This window comes from Seriola dumerili, unplaced genomic scaffold (assembly GCF_002260705.1).
Source record: "Seriola dumerili isolate Sdu_G_001 unplaced genomic scaffold, Sdu_1.0 BDQW01000442.1, whole genome shotgun sequence".
Lineage (NCBI taxonomy): Eukaryota > Metazoa > Chordata > Actinopteri > Carangiformes > Carangidae > Seriola > Seriola dumerili.
Genome location: NW_019174697.1, coordinates 959560 through 976392, shown reverse-complemented (window position 1 = coordinate 976392; position 16833 = coordinate 959560). Strand labels below are relative to the sequence as shown.

Genomic DNA, 16833 nt, shown 5'->3' with positions numbered 1-16833 from the left:
TACTTTACTTGAGTATTTTCATTTTTTGTCATATAATACTTATGTACTTTACTATATTTCAGAGAGAAATGCTCTATTTTTTCAACAAATAAATCAAATATTCTTCTGCAGAGGTACAACATGCTGCTTATATTCAATGCATCAGTAATCCAACAATATAATATAATTCTAAAAGAGGACAGGATGCATTATGACTATTTACAAATAAAAAGCCTCCATTCAAAATCCTACTCAAATGAAAGTACAGAGGTATCATCAGTAAAATCTACTGAAAATAAATTACATAAATACTGATCATCAATGTGTAAGCAGCATTTCACTGTTGTAGCTGCTTGTTGTGCTTCTACTTTAAATTACATTTGATACTGTTAGAAAGTTTAGTCCTGTGGTTCCCAGTTTAGAGGCAGGGCCCCTCCTAAGGGTCACCAACTAAATGTTAGTAGTAGTATGCTGATTGTAAAAGGAAAAGGGGAAAAACAAACTTTTGATACATGAATTTGCTATCAATTTTCAGGCTTCTCTAATCTCTGCCTTTTTATAAATAAAATTATAATAAAGATATATATATATAAAATTATAATAAAGATATATATATATATATATATATATATGTATGTGTGTGTGTGTGTATGTCAAATCTGTACCTGGATGTGTAGCCTAATGTTCAGCAGTAGATGGCAGTGGAGAGTCATAGCATGCCAGGGATGTTTTGTTTACTAATCTGCTCCAGCTTCCTTGTAGCCAGCAGCTAACCTACATTCCTGCTGACAGAAGAGATTCTCGAGGTGTGTGTGTCAGCTGACAGTTGTGTGATGCTAGCATGTTAGCTTCGGAGTTAGCCGACGGATACTGTACTAATTTATCGTCAGTGCTGCGTTTGACTCTTTAATAGTTTGACCCGTTGGTGGAAATCATTTTGCGTGACTGAGATATTAATTACGTGACCAAAGTCAGGAGGTTTACTATGAAACAAACAACCTAAGTGTTTTTAGCACTAGCGAGCTAGCAGCTAGGAAGCAAATCATCCTAGCAACCGGGGCTAGCTGTGACAGTAGGTTTGCTAACCGGCGGGCGTCTTCATGGAGAGCTTTAAAGTGTTAGCTAAGCTTTCAAGCTTGATCCGAAGTTATGTGAACAGACTGTAGACGGGCGGCTTCTGCTTAGATAAATGTTGATTAAATGGCAAAAACCGAGCAGGGCAATGGACTTGACATGCGGGGCAGCACAGAGAAGCTGACAGATAATGGGAAAGGCAGTTTGTATGGATCCGACACAGAAGTAAACGGCAATGCCATCCCCAGGGAGGAACCGGTGGACAAGTATGGATTCACCGGGGGAGCCCAGCAGAACTCCAGAGACTCGTAAGTGGAGTTTCATAATGTTCAGATTTCCAACAGTTAGAAACTGAATGAAGTGTTGGTTCGTGAGTCCATAGTCTGCCACATATTTGCAGTATTTTTATAGCACTCAGCTGAAGACAGGTAAAGGACAGGTAAAGGAAACAAGAAGAGCTCACACACATTGACACACACTGTCAACAAACCCCCTTGTAAAAGCTGGGGTCATCAGACTGTTGTAGGTCTGTTCTTTCATCCATATGGAGATAGCTGCTGTCATTGAATAAACTTCTAATAAGACAAACAAATAATAGATCATTCCAGATTGTAAATTAGATGATAAATACACTGATTTATAGCTTAGTTTCTCGTCACCTGGACCAGTGGTTGCCAACCTTTTTGGTTTATGACCCTTCAAAGTGAAGCAATGTCCACTGGCCTTGTCACAGGTTTCATATGTTGTGTTATATGGTGTTTCATGCATGAAGATAGAAGATAGTAATGTCTTGTCGATCAACAAGTTGATTGACCCACCTTCCCACCTTTCTTGTTCAACCTTCCTCTGGCACCAAAAGGACAGACCACTTTACTTATGTGCTTGACTCACCATATATAGATGTATAAAATATGTATAGCATTGTTTTTGAAATCGTGTCTCAATGTTTGTTGTTAATGGGTTTTTCCCATTCTTGCCTCAAATTTCCTTTAGGTCTCTGAGGTATTCTGACCCAAAGCTGTTGAGTATCCCACAGTCTAGGCTAGTGGTTCCCAACGTGGCGGTTGTGATCCCTCAGCAGGGTTTCAAAATTGATCTGAAATTGAAATTGAAATTGATCTGATGGGTCATTACATGATTAATGAGATAGCACAAAAAGAAAGATTCTGATATGCAAAATTATGTTTATTTTTCAGATGTTTCTATGATAATCATCTGAGGTTATTACATAGTGAGTTAAACCTGTTGGTTAACCAGTAGACATTCATGCATTTTAAGCAGACATAAGCCAAAGAGGCTAGGAACCACAGGTAGAGGGGGATCCAGCCTTTGTCATTGTGGCCCTTAGATATTGGACCAGCCTCCCTGTGTTAGTATCCCAACTAATGAAACCTTTAAGTTCTGCCTTAAAGACCATTTTTATTTTTAATATTTGGACCTGCATAACATCCCAAATTGTTACTTGTTCTAACACAATTTACTTTTAACTTTGCCTTAGAAATTGTACAGCACTTGGTTCATCTTTTGTTGTTTTTAAATGTGCTTTATACATAAATTGCATATAAACATCTTGGGCTCAACATCGGCCACAAAATGTTTAGAGGTTGTGTTTTATTTTGAAGATATAAAAGAAACAGTCCCAATTTAGACGTATTAGTCCAGCCAAGTCACTGTGATATCTTTATATAGAGATAAGTGATTGACAACTTGTGAACTTTCTTTAGCTATTGCATGCAAAACCATGTCAGTCAGCTCTTTAAATTTGTTAAAATTTGCTTGCCAAGCAGACCAGAGTTATGTTCAGGATCAGTACAGGAAATCTGTGTGTGTCAAAATGGCAGCTCTGATCTTCAGTAGAGCTGTAGTGAAGTGAGATATTGGTGTTTTGTGTAGGAGGTTGTAGGGAACTGAACTAGGGGAAAGTTCTCCCATAGCTTCCTGTTTTCCTTGTACTTTGCTGCCGATGGCAAGTGTTCCACTGTTTCGTCTGAGGGTAGATTTCCTGTGTGGACAAGGAAGAGATGAACCACTGTCCCGCCCCCTCTGACTACAGGGAAGTGAGAGAGTACAGAGGAACTAGTATATATGAAAATCATTATTTTTGTCTTTTATCAGTGACATTGTCTGTCTCCACAGGGCTGAAGAAATTCCCATTGAGGTGCTGAGACAGCGGGAGGCAAAATGGCTGGACATGCTCAACAACTGGGACAAGTGGATGGCCAAAAAACACAAGAAGGTCTGCAACGTTTCTCACCTCTTCACTGATTATAATTTTTAGTTTTATATTACTACTAAGTGCACTTTGCAGGAGTTATTCAGTGTGCACAGATTCACTTTTCATTATATGTATTTTTATTGTTCACACAGTTGATACAATTGTATGCTTCAGTTTCCCACAAAATAAAACCAGTAAAACAGAGCACAGATACCACGAGAAGTCATAGTGAACATAGTTAAAAGTGTTCAAACTAACAAAATAAACAGATAATCTAAAGAAAAGCACATACATTTAATGAATTGAGGAAAAAAAGAAAGCTGTCTGATAAAGAGTGGGAGTTATCATTCAAATTGAGATGGACTTTTTTTTTTCAGAAAAGCAGTGAAAGGGGATCCTCAAGTTTGTCCTTCAGATCAAACTTGATTCTTTCAGGGTGGGGGTTACGCAATAGTTAAAAAAAAAATATATATATATATATATATATATAATTGATGATCATTCACAATGGAGTATACTGCAGTATTTACAGTGTGCAGTCCAAGCTGTGAAACTTTTCCCCATTCCGTCTTTCTCTTGCTTTGTGCTGCCTCTTGAGTAACGTGTGCATGTGTTGAATAACAGGTGAAAGACCGCTGTCAGAAGGGGATCCCTCCATCCCTGCGTGGCCGGGCCTGGCTCTATCTCACTGGGGGCAAGGTGAAAAGGGAGCAAAACCAGGGCAAGTTCCAGGTCAGTTGTATATTTTTGTTGTCCCCGCGAGTGTTTTTCAAAAAACTGATGCAAAATAAACATAATGTACATTCATAGTACATGTCCGTATATGTACGTCAATTATACATGCACGACGTAATGCATGGTACAAGGCTTGTAATTTTACCAAGGCTGTAAGTTTAAGAATTGCCTTCTTTATGTAATTACTAATAAAAAAAAGTGGCCAGTGAGAAATTATGTTTAATGACAAAATTCTGTGTTTTCAGGAACTGGACAACCAACCAGGAGATCCCAAATGGGTAGATATTATTGAGAGGGACCTGCATCGACAGTTCCCCTTCCACGAAATGTTTGCAGCAAGAGGAGGCCATGGGTAAGCACTGCCTATCATCATGCCCATCAATGTATTATTTTTTCTGAATATACAGTAGTTTCTGAACACAGTTTATACCTTTTCGTACATGAAGGCAGCAGGACCTGTTCCGTGTTCTGAAGGCTTATACTCTGCATCGTCCTGAAGAGGGTTATTGTCAGGCTCAGGCTCCCATCGCTGCTGTTCTCCTGATGCATATGCCAGCTGAGGTGAGCACACACTAGAAATTCAACCTTTCCAGATGTTTTTTTCTCTGGTATAGAATAAAATTAAGTTGATATTAGATACTAACTTCTCTAATGATAGGGTTAAGGGGAATAATAGGTTAGAAAAGTGATGTGATGATATAAGCTCACTGTGTAATGAGTAAATGTTGTTAACTAAAGTATTGTTTTTCTCTAAGTCATGATTTTTTTTTTATCTTTAAGTACCATATTTTCTATAATAAATGCCTGCTCTCATTCCTTTCTTTGTCCTAGGATGCATTCTGGGTTCTTGTCCAGATTTGTGAAAAATACCTTCCTGGATACTACAGTACAGGGCTGGTATGTCATGAGAACAGCTTGAGAACATCAGATTACAAGTTGACTTTAACATAAGATAACATATTCATGTGTTCAGCATGTCTATTAGTATAGTATAAAATGTTGTCTATCGTTAGCGTAAATTTAAACTTCTGCCACATTATGTGATTCAATCTTTGCACTCTTTGCATTTTCCAGAAATGACCCTTCCCAAGATTTATTACCGACATAGTCTCATAAATAAAATTGCCAGTTAACCTCAGTTTATAGTCAGTACGCATAATATGTTGCTAAATTCCTAAGGCCAGTGTGTCTCTCACTTGACACTGATACACTAACAACCTAATAACCTGAGGTGGTGACCAGGCTGCAAGGACAAGATAATCACACAATCAGATTAAGCAAAGAGAGAGAGGAGTCTGTTCCCTCTTCCCTGACTGCTGTTCCACGTTGTCTCCACAGGAGGCGATCCAGCTGGACGGGGAGATCCTGTACGGTCTGCTGCGGCGGGTGTCCCCTGTGGCCCACCGACACCTGAAGAGGCATAAGCTGGAACCCATCCTATACATGACCGAGTGGTTCATGTGTGCCTTCTCTCGGACTCTGCCGTGGGCCTCGGTGCTGCGTGTCTGGGACATGTTCCTCTGTGATGGTGAGACGACATACCCCGACATTACTCACTGATCTATTAATATGTCAAATCAAGTGAGAAGTGATTATGTTGAAGCAATGTTTCAACAAGATAACCTCTAAAAAACAAATACAGCCCCAGATGAAGCACATTTTACATGGTTAAATGCTCAATACACAATACCAGTATTTAATTTTCCTTCAGGCCCTGTCATGTGCTAATCATCCTCCCTTTTAATTTTGCCTGTAAACACTAGAGCTTGATCACCTTTAAAGAAACAGGCAAGTGTTGAAGCCTCTCTCTTTTTGTTTGGAATAAGGAATAAAAGAATTGAGAAACACTATAGTTATCCATCTAAATATCCACTTTTCACTGCTACGATATAGAAATGAATGGGTCTTCGGCAGTTATGTGCAGCTCTTAGGTGGTCCCTCTCTATTTAAATATAAGTGAAGACTGCTTCTCTAGCTGCATACTGTCTGATGTGATGCTTTTCTCAGGAGTTAAGATCCTCTTCAGGGTGGGCCTGGTTCTCCTGAAATGCATGTTGGGATCCCAAGAGAAACTGAAGGCCTGCCAAGGTCTCTATGAGACGATGGAGCTGCTCCGAGCTATACAGCCACAGTACATGCAAGAAAGGTTCCTGGTGCACGAGGTACGGTTATACTGACTGTTGTAATCTGTGTTATCTGTTTTATTGTTCTGGCCCAGCACCTACTGCACATTCAGCTGTCTCTCTTTGACTTTGCCCTCCTGTGGTTGTGGGAACAGCAATATAAAAAGACTTAAGCTGTAACGTGCTGGAATACTTTAACCAAAAAACCCAGACATTAACTCACACTTGATTCACACTCATTCTGTCCCCGTGTTTCAGATCATAGAGTTATCCGTGTCTGAGAGAGACATCGAGAAGGAACATCACACTCAGCTGCGGTCCTGGAAGGAGACTCGTGGAGATCTACACTGTAAGTCCCCTCCCAGGATGCATGGTGCCAAGGCCATCATGGCTGCCGAGCCACCAAGCCGGCAGGACCTGAAGCAGAGGCCCACCATCATCGTAGAGTCTCCCCTGGCACCCAAGACAGATGGGGTGCAAGCAGAGGACGCAAAGGAAAGTAGAAATGCTAACATGGAAAAGCAGAAGAAAACAAACCTGCCACCACAGGAGAAAGTTAATCCTTATCCTCCTCCCACTGACCCCTCACCGCTCCTCCAGCACATGACCCTACAAAAGTCTAAAGAGAGTCTGAGCAGTGCAGAGCATGACACTTACCTGTAGCAGGGTGAGTTTCACACCAGTTGACATATAAAAATCATTCCATACAGCCTTTACTGACTTAGCAGTGAAACTCTTCACAGTTTTCAGGCACAGTTGTCACATGTCCCAGCTGTCAGTGACATGACAAACTTTTCCATTGCTTAGTGTGTCTGTAGCAGTCATGACTGAGACAGGTCTCAGTAAAATGACAATTTTTACTGTCACGACACTCCAACAAAAGTTATGGAATTTAGAAGTCATTGTGAACAGTAAAAGTAATCGCATTTTCACATCTGGAAAAAATGCCATTGCTCAGACTATCAACGTATTTTCGGTGTCGTTTCATTTATACTGGTTGTTTTTAACTAAGTAGTGCAGTCATGGAAATTTAGCATGACAGTATAGTATATTTTTAAACCCAGGGAACAACAGTAGATGGCAACTATGTGCACTTTGCACATGTCTGTGAGGTTCAAGTCTGTGGGAATATAGAGCAATCAGCATCATATAACCGAGCATGTCAGGATACACACTCACTAACTCACTGTTAAAAGCTACCGCTGCTATTTACCTCTTATAATAATGCTCTGATTCTCTCCTTTGCTATAAACGAAGTCTGATTTTATTTACTGACTGGTCACATCTTTTCTAGCGCACTTTGCCTTTCTAGTCTTCCTCTTTGCCTACATTAGTCATTATGTTGCCAATGCAGAGATTTGTATTTATCCTGCTTTGCTAGACCCAGTCATTCAAACTAATGTGCAGACACAGTATATCAGTGTCTGTTTGCATAGTCTGTTGACTGTTAATGCTGCATCTGTGCATTGTCTCTGCTGTTGTTGAACACTTGAGGGCGCCCTGAGATTACCTCTCTGCCTCAGCAGTGACCAACAGTCGTCTTATGAGTAGTAAAAGCTGACACAAGCTGTGTGACTCTGATATGAAGGAAAAAGTGTGCAGGGACATTTTATGACACTAAGCCAAAGATTTTTAATGAATATTTTTGAAATGTATGTTTTCCTAACAGTTAGTTCAATCATATTGTCGTACAGTATTTAATTGTTGTCAGTTTGGGAGAGCAGAGGGTTTGTATTTATGTTATGAACGAGCAATGGTAAAATGCCATTTTGAAGGATGCTAATACAAAGCTGTTTTTGTACAATCATACTAAAAGGTTTGTGGATCCTTTGACTTAAAGATATCTTATGTTACTATAAAAGAAAAACATAGCATTGGGAGATTGTTTTTCTGAAACCTTATACTCTAAACTCCAGTTTAAATGCTCATTTTTTTATCTATCTATCTATTATTTCCATCCTAAAACCAAGAAATCTAGACGTATGTAGTGTTATCTTTGTTGCTCTGATTAAGCTCATTGAGTAAATATGAAGTTCAAATAATGTACAAACAATGCTGTTCTTTTCCAAAGGCTTTATTCAGCTAAAAGTCATTTCACACCCTTGGTTACTCAGTTATATGAAACTCATGCCACATGGTTTTCTTTACAATTTCATGCAAAGGACTTTTGTGTTTCACACTAAACTATTAAAAAAGAACAGTCTAAGTCTAGTTACTCAAGATATTAAAAGTCAAGGAAGCCATAAACCCCAGTCCCAGAAATTAACAATATCCTGTGAAACTATAGGTCGGATTATTTGCTGTCAAAGTTTTTATGAATAATGTAAAATGGTTGCGGGTATGTGTTGATTTTTAAACACTGTGGAGATATATATGCTACGGGTTAATTTTTTGTCTATTAGTAAGCACTGTTTACCTGCCACGTCCTCTGAAGCTTTTTATATTTAGATTTTAAACATCTTGTTCTGATCTGTAGCGAGAACACAACACACATTTAACCAACCTACCGTGCATCTGTTGAATGTTTACTCTGAGCTTTCTATATTGTCATGTATTTGGTGCCACTGAGCTTCATCCAGGGATTAGAAAAAAACTAGCTGTTCAATCATTCTAAAGGATGCAGGATATACAGGATGTGGTTTGCCATCCAAAAACTTTATGTTGATTTCTTTTGTAAGATTAATATTCATCAAAATAATATTAAAAAAAAAGATGTTAAATAGGTTAGTGGGATGTTATTTTTACTAATCATTGTAACAGTTCTATTGAAAGATAACATTGATTAAGCCTGGGGCTTGTAAATCTGCAACTGATCCTGCTGTTTCAATCAGTATATAGCTCTTGAATTTCTGATCTGTTTACTTTCTTTATTTAAAATCAACATCTCACATGTACAAGCTGTTTTTGTACCGAATTACATTTAAATGAATAAAATTTGAAACTCCTGGATTTTGCACATATTTTCCCATTTATATACTGACAGCAAGTTTCCTCTGTTTTTGCCTGCATTTACTGTTAGACAAAGAAAATGAGAAAAGAGGCAGCCTGGACTTAACGAGCAGGATTTGAATACACCCTGTGTTATCGTTCAGCACCCTCGCACCCGCCCGCCCTCACCCACGCAGCAGCACACTTCCTTGGACACCTGTTTCTCCGGCTCTTTCAGCTCTTTGAGGAATTTGCATCTGAAATAGGGTGAATTCCCACAGCGTCTCACCCAGCCATTTGCCTTTGGTCTCTGAATGGCGTCTTCTGCGTGTATACAGGCCTTCTTCTTCTTCTTCTTCCTCGACAAGGTTCAGCTGCAGTCCAAGAACAAGACGGCCAAGAACGCTCTCCTCTACATTTTAATTTAACCGACCAGCGAAACCGCAACACATCACACACAGAGCAAGATGGATCCCTTCAGATATAATTGCATTAGTATTGTCAGTTGAATTCTTATGTCTCACGTCTCAATACTTCCACTCATTTTCCGTCTTTTGAGAGTCCCCTTGGTGACAAAGATGACAAAGATCAAAGATTGATTACACCCAACAATGAGATGACATGATCGACTTTTTTTCACATTAGTGTCATGCTCCTGAGATTCCCCTCGCTGCCACCACAGCTGCTTCTATTTCTGTGAAGCATTGTGTGTTTTGTCTGACGATGCCTGTCATTGGAGCATTTTTGTATTTCTGGCTCCTCTCATCATTTCTAATGTGCCTTTCACTATCCGTAAACAATGCTAGCTTGTCCGCCCATTTTCAACCCAACTCCACCCTTCACCTCAATCCGACCTTACCCCCCCCCCCACCTGTCTGGCACTCTCTGTGCTGGTATTCGGGGGACATTCGCTCAACCTGAGCCTAGACAAGGCAGGGTGTAATGGGAGACTGGCTTTATGGCTAATCTGCAGAGGAGGAGGAGACATGACCCAGACGTGCCCCAATAACCACCCCTCAGAAGAGAGCTGGGCAGATTTTGTACAATAGCTCGTTGCTTCTTCAGTGTCCTATGCAAACACATGGCGGTACCCTCTCTCACAAGTCAGTTTCTGTGCCTACGGCCCATGCTCCTGCTGAAGCCACGTTCAGACTGAAAATAGGACTGTTTAAAAAAAAAAACACAAGGGGCTATGTTGGTGTGGACGTGTTGCTATGAGCACTGGTGAGAAGATGAAATATGATCTGAGACGTCCAGTTTGAGAAATACAGTACATCCATAAGCTTTAAGACTCATCAGCCTCCGAAATACTACACAGCGGTTTATGGTACTGTGAGTCAGGAGGATTATACAACTCTGGAAAGTCATCACAGCGACCAATTTTATTCCCCGTCTTGACAATTGCAAGGTCCACATTACAAAGTAATCTCACGAGAAAGTGCTCTTGCAGACATTTGATCGGCCACTGCAGCCTGTGCCTGCATATCATTGCATTGTGTTGCAGCCAAAAAGTGGGACCCTTTTCTTGTCCTTGCACTATTATAAGGAAAAGATCCCTCACCAGCTTCCCACCAGGGACTACTACCAACAATGGCAGCAATCCAAATGATCACCCCTGGGTGCATCAGTTGAGGCTGTATTAGTACAAATTTGTACCTTTAAAGTCCAGAAACTATTGCTACCTTTGCTATAGCTCACATCTGTGCATTGGCTCCTGTTACGCTTGTGATAAAATATTCTAAAGTCAAAAGTTCAAGTACTATCTTCACACCGTTAACTCATCATTACAAAAATGTTCTTGTTGTGTACCTCTATTCTTGTTTATCCAAGCACATCTACAGTATGTGTAACAAAAAAAAATAATATATCCCACACGTAATATCTGTTTATACACTGAGGCTGTTTATGGGTGGTGGCTGAGTGCGGGGAAGTAGATGATCTCATGAGGCCATATGTGTGAAGCGTCTGGGAGATTATAGTCTGGTCTCATGAGCTGTAAAGCTCCTCTAAAGCTTTTTGGTAACAAGGACTGATGGTCTGCACCTTTATCCCTGGCCTGCCAGCAGCCCCCCATGCCCTCTGCCCAAAGGGGGGGATTAAAAGGGGCAGAGGTCAGGGGCACCAAACAAAAAACACAACTGCGACCTGTTTGAATAACAGTAGCTTGAACACTTAAATTGGTTTGCAGCTGTTTTCTAAACTCAAGACGTGATTCTCGTCTATCACTGTGGCTATAGACAATAACTTAAACTCTATATGTATATAACGTTATTCATATAGCTTTATAATCTTCATTTTTTTATACTGAAGTATATTGCAAGGTGTTCCCGCTGCTATGTCCACACCCTGTTTATGTGAATGAATAATTGAATTAATGTAATTTATATTCGGGACTTTTCCGTGTTTTGCCAAAGGAGAGGCTTTGATGAAAAGTTTCAAGTAGCAGAGCTGCACGTGTGGGACAGGAAGCAGAGTCGGAGTGGAAGGTGTCAGGGGTCAGACAGATGCTTGTTCAATGGACAGTCGACAGGAAGAGTGTGTGTCCTTTTATGGTTCTCCTCAGGATAACGGTAGCTGGACATGCAGCCATAATGATCTCAGATCCATCAGCTTTTTCTGTCACTGGATTATGATTTGTTATAGGAAATGATAACACACACCTGATTGCAGCTGGGAATCCCCCTGATATCCTTTATAGCAGCTGAACGTCTTTGTACATCACATCTTCAGGTCAGTGTCCAAGCTATTGTTCCCATCAAGTGTTGACCGGTGCGTTAGTCAGTTTGCAGCTGAGCCACCATACAACAGATAAACTTCTGGCTGTAAAAGATCACAGAGTCCTATTATTCTGGCTTCTTTCCACTAGATTTGAGTATGTTTGAAGTTGAGCAGGCTCCTGGTTACACATTATAAAACCTCCAAACCTATCAGGTTTTCTGTTTTGTGGACCTCGGTGCGACCTCTGAACTGTTGAACAGCCTTTCTCCTCTCCAACTGCACCCACTGTTGACTCTTTCCACCTCCTGATTACAACTTGATTTTATTTGGACGGTTTTCAGACCTCTTAGTTTGTCTTTGTGTTTCACTGTGCATGTTCCTCATATATGTTTTCTTTGTGCAGAGTCTTAATTTGCTTTGGCCTAAATTGAAATCACTTCAACAGATTAAACTTGCAGCTGGTTACAAATGCAGAAAAGTGGATCAAAGGGCAAAGCGTTGGATTGCTCAGTATATCGCTGTAATAGATCACAAGGCTTGACATTTGTTGCTATATATTATCAATCTGCAGACTTGAAATGCTGAGCAGTGTGTAACCGTTTTGGTTTTAACGTGATTACAGTGATGGAGAAGATAATAATTGTAATCCAGTGGTTTATTGGCCCTACAATGCATTTTTAATTTGTAACATGCAGTAATTCTCTTGTCAATCAGAGAATATATAATAAGTCATGTGTGAGTACTGCAGCTGATATAATACTTGTAAATAATCTCAGACTGTATTCTCTCTGTGTAAGTGGTTTATAGTGAAAATGTTGTTGCTGTGTAACACGTGAGTAATGATGCTCACAGCATTTATTTGGGTGTTTGTGTTACGTGTTTATCTCTTCACCGGGGGTGTTTGTTAGCTGTGTTGGTGTGTTTTCCACTAATCTGTATTGATCTGAAGTCACTTCCTGCCATTGTTGTGTCACATCCCCACTGTCTCCTCTCTTCCCGTTCATCTAGTCCCCTCTTTCCCCAGCAAGGAAACCGGGGGCTCGGAGAGGATACGCAGGGAGGGAGGGAGGGAGGGGGGCTGTGCTGTGAGTGTGTATGTTAGTGTTTGTCCGTGTGTGTGTGTGTGTGTGTGTGTGTGAGGTCCAGAAAGAGACCTGCTCTGGCCCTGATAAACCTGGGCCAGACTTATGGGACAAGCAGATATTGATGGTGAGTGGGAGAAGCTTGAGCAGCCTGTGATAACACCAACAGAGACATCAGCCAGATCAAAAGGCCAACAAAGCAAAGAATTGGACTTTTTGCTTGTAAGACAGAAAATAAGTCGCCAGTTTAAGAAAACATTTATCTCGGAATCAAAGGGTGATCTTGTGCATTTCTTCAGGATGGTTACTTAGTTACTGAGCTTTAAAGCTGCCAGCATAAAAAATTAATTTAAGAGCAACTGGGCAATATGTTGAATGAATTCAATTATTCAACTTTTTGTTCATGCACGATCGGTGCCACACGCAACAACACTGGGTGTGGCAATATGAAGACAGAAGATCAGTCACTTACTGTTGTAAAATTAAGTCAAACATTAAAATAATGACTAAAACTTTCAGCTGTAAACACACACAAAATGACTTCCTGGTTGACCTTTGGCCTACTATACTTGCTGTAGTTGTGCATTTGTGAAATTAGAGATGATCAATAACATTTTGGTTTTACCTCCAAATCAAATGCTTTAGATAATCTGGCTAAACTGTTTGCTTACTTACAACCTGTCTGATCTTCAGACTTCTCATGTCTGTTGCTCTGTCTGACTCAATTGTAGCAATGTCGCTGTGTTGCCAGATTTCATCAATTACTTTGCTGAGTACAGTGTTATCAATATCAATAGAAGTGATGGCCAAACTGTTTAACTAAGAACAAAAATGTAATAAACCAAAATTTCCTTTAAATTTAGCAGCTGCCTTTTTGTTCTAGAAAAGTAGGGATCAAAAAGAACAGATTTATATACATCAGAAAAAGTCACATAGAACCTTATTTTTTGCATAACTACATGCAGTCTGTGTGTCTGTGTGTCTGTGTGTGTGTGTCTGTGTGTCTGTGTGTGTGTTAACACACATCAGCGAGTGACCTCATAGCCTGTTATAATTGAAACTAATGACAAAAGCATATGGGCAAGACCTTCGGTTTGAGGTTACAATAGCTTATTGTATTGCTTCCAGTGTAGTCATGGGTGTTACATCGTGTGTGAACATGTAAGATTGTTAAGTGTTGTGTGTGTGTGTGCGTGTGTGTGCATCTCTCAACCTTGAAACCAAACTGGAGGCTTGTGTTTCAGAACTCTGTGAAGTTTGGACAGCCATAAAAATCTGTAAAACGGTTCATGTTACATGTGAGGGATAAAAGACTCAAACACTTTCTAAATCCTGCAGTGCATTTAGAGTCATTCACACAGTTTTTAGACTGCAGTGCGTCCTGTTCCTTGACCATCACTGTTTCACACGGTTTCCAGAAGTATAGCAGAAGAAGGTTTCTCGCCTGTTGGGCTGACAGGAAGAGGAAGACGTGGTAGCCGGCTTTATTGCAGCTTTCTTTGGTGTTTAGATAGCAGGGAGGCTGTAGACCTTATCTCCGTTCTTAAGCATATCTGGTAGTTCTGTTGAGTATGAGGCATTACTTTAAAATCATTACATAGCCAAAAGTCCAGCAGTGCAATTGAAAATTTTGGGTAATTTGTATAAAATGTGTTTTGAGCTTTGTGGACTAGTGTTAATGAATTATGTTGATAATTAGTAATGTGTGGTATTTTGTCTTGTCCAAACAGAATATGGGGCAGAGGCATGAGCAGGTCCAACTGACCTCAACATTATCAATAAGTTTCATCAAAACTTCTTACAGCGTCACAGATGTAGGATTAAAGCCAGATGTAACTTATGAAAAAAAAAAAACACAACTAATTAGCAATAGTTATATTGCACGGTCGCTCAATTCAGTACACTCAGGGGTTTTGCAGCTACAGCCCCTCTTGGTATGACCAGTAGCTTATGGTGGCTAATGCTGACACGTTCACAATGGCAATGCTATAGGATATTGATGTTTAGCAGGTTAATTGTTTTCCATGTTCTTAGTTTATTGTATGATCATAGTACCATTTACTGACTGCAGGAAAATCCACACCCTTTTTCTCGGGTGGTGCTGGCTTACAGGCAGACATCAGAAAAAGAGAATGGAAAGCCTCACGCTCATAATATAACACAGAATCCTGGTGCTGAAAAAGATTCTCAAGAGTCTCATGTACACACATACTTGACCAATTTAATAATTACAGCGAGCTCTATAAGACCAGAAGATGAGGGTGACACTCGTAATTTACAGTACATCAGTATGTTTGTAAAGAAGGGCGCTGCTGGTTACTGTACATCTGTCACTTTTATCTCTCTTCAAGCTTATGTCAAGCGTTTTATATGTAATCCTCGCTCACCTCGGTAGCTGCACCCCTCACCCCTCACCCAACAAATAAACCTCCTTACTTGTCATTATCCTGTGTCAGTCAGCACGTGAACACAGACATTGATACTAACTCTTTGTCAGTGTAATCAAACCACAGTTGTCATGACTTGCAGCTGCAGTGTTACCTCGCTGCTTCTTTAGATGACATATGAAGCTCTCCCTTTTGTTCTGTCTGATTTAAACTCTCCTCATCTGTCCATGTGTTAGAGACACGGAAGGCGCCCCCCGCCTCTCTCTAATGCTTATATTTTCACTGACGACCTTGAGTGCAAGTCTGAGCTATTTATACCTTTTCGTGAAAACTGTTTGGGATTTCCCTCTCCTGTCCTCACATTCGTATTTGACAAATATTTCTGTCCAGCTACTCCTGGCTCAGAGGACAACAACATATTGAAGGCCGGAAGATTTGTATCAACAGAGTCTCCCGGTCAACTGACCTACAAGCAGAAAACTGAAATTAGACATCCCTGACTCTGTAGTGGGGTATAGCTCCTCATTCAGAATAGCTGTTGCTACTCTGGTCTGAGGTCCGCAATCTCCCATACATGTGCTGAGAGGGATTAAGAAAGTGCACTGTTATCATGTGGGTACAAACTCAGCAAGAAGACTGCACCATGGCTGCTTCCTGACTTCTTAAAAAGTGGATGAGAGGGGCGGTGGAGTAACACGTAACCCTGCACAATGATAACATGTGAATCTATAATCATAAAGGAGGAAAAGTAGCAGATGATAGAATCTATGTTTCCAATTTCAGCACTCATAACTTGAATCGTGGTGTACCGGTTGTGCTGTCCCAGTGAATTTTGTGGTTTTAATGATACATTTGGCCGTATGATATATTTTTCTTTTTGTCATCAGATGCAATGAAAAGACCGAAACTAACTTGTGTAGCCAGAACTATAAGAAGTAGATATACCTTGTTCCTCGGTGCCGGTTTCTGGGCTGTGGACTGTGAATCAGTCGCGTTGGTCCAGTTTTATCACTCAGAATCAGATCAGTGTAGAAGTGCAACTTCTGTCCCATCTTTCTTCACAAATCCGGTTTGAGTTCACCAACCCAGCATACCACATTTAACCTGCTGATGCTCCGAGTAAGTGAGGGCAGCTCAAGTTTGTCCACAGACACAATAATAAGTCATACTGTGTGTATTCTATACTCTCCTGCCTCTTTCTTGTCTGCTAGTGTCCTGTCTGGTCCTCTCCAGCAATTTCTTATCCTATTCCTTGCATCACCTTCAGGAGAAACATTTTTTTTCTCACACAGTCTTACATGATAACTGGTCAACCGCAGTTGTGATATCATTCACATCTCTACCAAATGTAGAATAGAAACTGTTTTCAAGCACGCAGATAGCTGTGAAACTTGAGTTTGCACATTAGTCTTTACCGGAACAGTGAGAAAGGGCGTAAACGTCTCCCATCCTGGTGGCCTTTGTGTCTAACAAGCTGGTGTCAATCACCTTGTCGTCCCTGCTGAAAAGAGTAAAGGCGGGATAATGGAGCGGAGCAGGCGGTAACAACAACCAAATGTTCAAGCTTTCCAGCTGTGCTCCGAGTGTTACTT

At 40.5% G+C, this 16833-nt stretch overlaps 1 protein-coding gene across 1 annotated transcript; it reads left to right on the top strand.

Annotated features, from left to right (window-relative positions):
* Positions 1–741: 741 nt before the first annotated feature.
* On the top strand, positions 742–9069 carry LOC111234236 (TBC1 domain family member 10A-like). Its single transcript, XM_022762202.1, has 9 exons — positions 742–1361; positions 3190–3289; positions 3893–4000; positions 4249–4355; positions 4450–4564; positions 4835–4900; positions 5342–5531; positions 6011–6165; positions 6385–9069. The coding sequence occupies exons 1-9, from the start codon at positions 1180–1182 to the stop codon at positions 6787–6789; spliced, it is 1428 nt and encodes a 475-aa protein (XP_022617923.1). The 5' UTR covers positions 742–1179; the 3' UTR covers positions 6790–9069.
* Positions 9070–16833: the final 7764 nt, after the last annotated feature.

What these genes read in the sequence shown, in the direction of transcription:
- LOC111234236 (XM_022762202.1), top strand. Translation starts at nt 1,180, where the DNA reads ATGGCAAAAACCGAGCAGGGCAATGGACTTGACATGCGGGGCAGCACA. An exon ending in CAGCAGAACTCCAGAGACTC is followed by an intron (nt 1,362 to 3,189) that starts GTAAGTGGAGTT and finishes CTGTCTCCACAG; the next exon opens with GGCTGAAGAAATTCCCATTG. An exon ending in TGGCCAAAAAACACAAGAAG is followed by an intron (nt 3,290 to 3,892) that starts GTCTGCAACGTT and finishes GTTGAATAACAG; the next exon opens with GTGAAAGACCGCTGTCAGAA.